Here is a 5913-nt window from a genome sequence, read left to right as displayed (position 1 = left end):
GGACACTAGGAAGAGGTAACTATGGGGAGGAAGTGGGAGCTGTTGCATTGTGGTAAACTGTGGTCAATGACATGAGACAAAGTATATGTGAACTGCTGTACGGAAAGTGAATTTGCTCTGTAAATTTTCACCCAAATCACACACAAAAAAATCCTCACAACTGGACCAATAAGCAGCATCATGATAAATGAAGAAAAGACTTTGAAGACTAAGGTGTGTCTAACCCAAGCCATGGTATTTTCAATCACCTTATATGCACGTGAAAGTTGGACAATGAATAAGGAAGACCAAAGAAGAGTTGATACTTTTGAGTTGTGGTATCAGTCAAGTATACTGAAAGTACTATGGACTGCCAGAAGAACAAACAAGTCTGTCCTGGAAGAAGTGCAGCCGGAATGCTCCTTGGAAGCGAGAAAGGCCAGACTTCATCTTACCTATTTTGGTCATGGTGTCAGAAGTGACCATTCCCTGGAGAACAACATCATGCTTGGTAAAATGTAGGGTCAGCAAAAAAGGGAAAAGCACTCAACAAGAGGAATGACAACAGTGGCTGTGACGATGGGCTCAGGTATAGCAAGAATTATGAGGCTGGCACAGGACTGGGTAGTGTTTTATTCTGTTGTACACAGGGTCTCTGTGAGTTGGAGATTACTTGACAGCACCTAACAAACAACAACCACACACACAAAAAGGATTATGTGTTAGCCTTCATAGTCAACATAAAAATTGCTTACCTTGCATATTATATGCTGCCAACTGAACTGCTGTATCAAACGGACATTCTAATCTGAGACCAAAACACAAATTTGTTAGACTAGTCAACTTTACAAACCTTCATTTTAACAAAAATTGAAATAATATGTACTTAACTATTTCTTTTGCATAATTAATTATGAACTTTTTTTTCCCTAAGTTTCAATAATTTTGTTGTTGAGAATTTACACAGCAAAATATACACCAATTCACCAGTTTGCACTTATACAATTTGATGACACTGATTACATTCTTCAGTTGTGCAACCATTCTAACCTTTTCTGAGTTGTCCTACTGTGATCAATATAAATTCAATGTCTTCTAGGTTCCTATTTAATCTTTCAAATTACTGCTGTCAATTTGATTGCATATAGATAGTTCTCAAAAGAGCATAATGCTCAAGGCAGACCTTTTAAACTAGTTAAGCAAAAATAGTTAAGTTAAATTATTCATATTTAAGGTTATTTCGGGGGATAATTTTGGTTTAAGATTTAAAGATTATCTCTGTGCAATAGTTCCAGGGGTTCATCCACCCTCCATGACTCCATAAAGTCTAGAATAAATGAAAATGTGAAATTCTGTTCTGAATTTACCCTCTGTTGATCAGGATTTCTCTATGGAATTTTTGAACTATGAACTTATTTTTTAAAATATTTTTCAACCACCAAAGAAAAGGTTCAGTTTACCTGAAATAACTAATACTCACTTTCCACTGAGAATATCTTGTTTTAACTGAAGAACAAATAAATACCTAAAAATAAAAAAAAAAGGCACAGACTTAACTAAACAAATACACATTGCACTGTGAAAAAACAATCCTACTCTTCTATACTGAGAAGAAACATTCTTAATTATAGAATCTTACCAACAATAATGTCTTTAAAAGAAAAACACCACAAAGAAAATGGCAATGAACATCAGGAGGATGACCACATGACCACAAGATAATAGCAAGGAATAAGAAAGAGACCACAGAGTATAGTTCAAAAACCTTAAGAGAAAAATTTTAAAGCAAATTATTGAGAATGAACCTTGTGATCAAATTTAACTTCACTATGGTAACACATTTACTACATACATGAGGATACAGGCATGGATACAACTATGGATAATATCTATAATCTCACTGGCAAGGTGTTTAAGAAGAAATCATTCTAAAAGGACTCAATAACTCAACTTTTTACTTAATAGTTTATGTGCATGGAATCATGGATGTGTAATGTAAAGTCTACTAAGGAGCTCTGGTGGTGCAGTGCCTAAAGCATCTAACTGCTAGCTAGAAGATTGGCAGTTCAAACCCACCAGCTACTCCACAGGAAGATGGGGCAATCTATTTCTGTAAAGACTTACCACGTTAGAAACGCAATGGGGGTCACTAGGAGCTGGATTCAACTTGATGGCAGTGAATTTGGTTTTGGATGAAATACCAAAGAGTCAGTATAAAATAAAGTATGTATATAACCTACTCAGTTTTTCAAACCTATGAGTCAGAATCGACTCGATGGTACCTAACAATAACAACATTCAAACCAAATCATATCTAACATTTTTCCCGGGATTATTGCCAGGACTGGGAAGAATAACACACATTCAAAGTGGCACAGTCAGCCACCATCTTTGAGCAGGGACCACTGTTTCCAACTAAGCTAATCAAAAGAGTTGGTTGCTATATAGCACTCACACTGCCCTTGTTTTCTAAGACAGATTGAATTCTAGGAGGGCGCTGACTTGCAGCTTCTCCCATTCTGGTTATTGTTCTGGTACATCCACATCTTACAAACTTGAGTCTATTCCAGTTTTGTTTCATCGGCCATGAATGAATCGGGAAGAAACGGTCTGAAGCCCTAAGGGCAAGGAAACCACTTCATCAGCTCCCCATATACTGGGAACAATTCTAAAGAAAATCTCCCAATATCTTTAGCTAGCCTCACCAAAACTAACAAAATACCCCTGCACAAATGTAGATGGTGGTCTTACCGGGTTAGCTCTTCACGAAGATTATTTGGTTCTGAGGAATAAAACTTAACTCGAAGATGCAGACAATAGGGTGAACCAACTGCCATTAAAAAAAAAAAAAAATTAAAAAGCTTAGTTTTTCATTTAACTATTTAAATAGTAAGAATTTTCAGTCAATAAATGTCAAAATTTTACTGAAGAATCAGAGAAAGAGTGACTCTAGCATTACATCATGTTAGTTTTGTAGACTTAATCATGATGCAAAAGGATCAATCAGTAGAATTTTAAACGCATCAACCATCTTACAGTACTATCACAATCATGAGTCTATCCTCCCAAGGACAGAAAGCTCTATATTAATTGTAGTTGAGAGCCAAATACATGAAGTTAAAAAAAAATCCTGACTGTAATCTAACAGCTCTGAAAACCAACAGGTCTGTATTTCTTGAGCATACTAAAGAATGCTTGTTATTAATTGCTCATAGTAAATTCTTCCACACACTTTCAAATTCACTTCAGCTAGATAACTACAACTAACCTCTATATTCTTGGTGGCTCCATTAGTTTGTAAAGATAGGCATTTACTGCCCTGAAATTCTCTGATACTACAGAGGACAAGTTGCATTATGGATTAGATACTGGTACTTTCCCCTTACCACTGTTAAGAATAACACATTTCACGTGAATTGCTTTTATTTCATTATTTTTAATTTTTAAAAAAATTACATCCTTAAAGTGTCACACTACTATCTAGAACAAAGTGGATGCTAAACAGAAGCCAAACAAGAAAACTCCAGCATGACTAATTACTAAATAAAAGTTAAGCTTACATGTGAAGTCAGACCCATTTGCAAGCTGCAAACCTCCTTCCTGGAAACGAGGCACTTAAATCTAGATTAACAGCTTTGGGAGTTGGTCAGTATACTGGAACAAAATTATTTTTAGCAAGCAAGGATGCTAAAACAATTCAGCTGAAACATGATTTCTTATGCCCTTAATATTCGGAATCACATTTTCCAGTATATTCAATTTCAAATTTTTTCACAAATAATTTTTTCAACTTACTTTTTACTTGCTTTTTGATGCTTTTTGTACCATCCAACCAATGCTGAAAACAAAACCAAAAATTCAGTGCTAAGCAGATAACAACAGAACTTTTAAGTTTTTATTACTAAAAGTTATTGTTCAGCATGCCTTTGTTGATAACTGCAACAAAATATAAGACAAAAACCATAAATGAGTGAGTGAGTGTGGGAGAGATTATCTGCCCAATATCCACAAAAGTTTATGAATAGAAAAAGCTATAAACAGAAAAAGACCTAAACCACATATGTGATTTCTTAAAAACACTTCTTCTGTTCCCTCAGCAACAAAGATGATACTCTAAATTGAGTCTCTGGTTTTCTTCACTGTACTTTAAATGACCCTTCTAAGGCTATTAAAATTAACAGAAGAAAATAATCATATTCTAGTGTCTGTTTCATTCTTGTAACAAAAATATAACAAAAATTAGATGAAATAACAGAGTCACCTAAATTTTGCAAAACACATACTACTCAGAAATAGTAATTTTCAAAAAGCCTGCAGGGTCAAATCAGATCTGTCTTATAACTAAAGCCTTACCCATTAAATGAAGGTCTTTGTTCCTTTGCTTTAAAACAAAAAATGTTAGCACTGTAACTAGCAGATTTCTGGGTAAAGAGTAAACACCTTTTGATTTATGTAACCTCTTCACTCTGAAATGTCCATGATACAAAGAGAACTAAGAACCAATTCCAGATATTTGCACTGACAAATCATTCCCAGCTCACGTCTCAATATTAATCCCTTTAATACCACCAAACCCTAACAGTGACAAGCGGTACTCACACAACTAAGATATACATGATAGCATTCTCTCCAGCATGCTTACAATTCTAAGCACACTAAACAAGAGTGCTGTTGTGCTAAACCATTCAGAGCCAAGAATTTGATTTCAGGAATCTAGATGGGCAAAAAGTGGTAAACAAGGTACCACTGTTAAAATAGGCTTGAAACTATTTGTTTTAATGGTCAATTATTTGCCTAGCCTTCTCCCTCCCAAGATCCAAAAAGTGAAATTCATAAAACTACCAATGTGTCAGTAGAGTAACTCTACACACTGAAATAAGACGCTCGGTAAACATTCTAAAAGGTAATTAAATACCGTGCAGTGGTTCTTCTTGAGTCCAAGTATGTAGCTACTTAGTAAGCCACCTCCTTTTACTAAATCTTGTTGGACATCTTCTTTTAAAAATAAGTAAAATAATAATATTGTATTGTGAAGGTTTACACAACAGTTTGAGTTACACTCAACAATGTCACTATATAAATTGTTCAGTGACACTGGTTACATTCTTCACAATGTTTGAACATTCTCAATATTTCCATTCTAGTTATTCTGTTTCCATTAATCTAATTTCCTTACCTCCTTACATTTCATCTTTGTTTTAAAGTTGTTGACCATCTGTTCTCACATAGATGATTTTTTTGTTAGAAGCACTGCACTCAAGGGTGATAGTCTTTATTTTGTGAGCCACTCTGTTAATTCGCTAAAAAATGATCTGAGAGGGTAGCTTTGATTCAAAGTTTGAACAGTATGTCACAGCAACAGTCTCTGGGAGTTCCCTAGTCTCATCAGTAAGTCTGGGACTTTTTGTTTTGTTTTTTAGTAATTTAAGGTTCTGTTCCACATTTTTCTCCCCTCTATTGTGGCCTGTAGTATAGCCAAACATCATCTAACTCTTCTGGTCTGAGAGCAGATGAGGCCGTGGTTCATGTGGGCTATTAGTCTTATACATTAGTTTCTTCTTTGAATCTTTGGTTTCCATATTTCTCTTCAGCTCCAGATGAGTAGAGGCCAATAACTGGATTGAGACCCAAATACTACTTACTAAACTAGAACTTAAAACATAAACTTTATGAACTGCATTATGCCAATTGACCAAGATGTTCTACAAGAGTATAGGCCATCTTCAAACCCAGGAAACCAATCCTGCAAGGTATGTGGTTATGTCTAAGAAATATCCACAACTCTTCTCGCTATGTGCTTTATTATATACATAAATATATGTGCATACAGGAGCTCTGGAAGCATAGTGCCTAAGGCACTTGACTGCTAACCAGAAGGCTGGCAGTTCAAACCCACCAGCCACTCCTCAGAAGGAAGATGGGGCAATCTACTTC

At 35.4% G+C, this 5913-nt stretch overlaps 1 protein-coding gene across 1 annotated transcript in view; it reads right to left on the bottom strand.

Moving 5' to 3' along the window:
• Positions 1-5913, bottom strand: part of EPB41L5 (erythrocyte membrane protein band 4.1 like 5) — a 334801-nt gene that overhangs the window by 235401 nt on the left and 93487 nt on the right. The window contains exons 3-6 of the mRNA XM_042780516.1: positions 3775-3817; positions 2731-2809; positions 1460-1504; positions 735-787 (exon numbers count right to left, since the gene is read on the bottom strand). Of these exons, the coding sequence (XP_042636450.1) occupies positions 735-787; positions 1460-1504; positions 2731-2809; positions 3775-3817 (220 nt within the window). The remainder of the gene's footprint in view (positions 1-734; positions 788-1459; positions 1505-2730; positions 2810-3774; positions 3818-5913) is intronic.

This window comes from Orycteropus afer, unplaced genomic scaffold, assembly GCF_000298275.1.
Source record: "Orycteropus afer afer isolate SDZICR_OR568_19922 unplaced genomic scaffold, OryAfe1.0 scaffold00004, whole genome shotgun sequence".
Taxonomy (NCBI): Eukaryota; Metazoa; Chordata; class Mammalia; order Tubulidentata; family Orycteropodidae; genus Orycteropus; species Orycteropus afer.
This window is presented reverse-complemented; position numbering and strand designations above follow the sequence as displayed.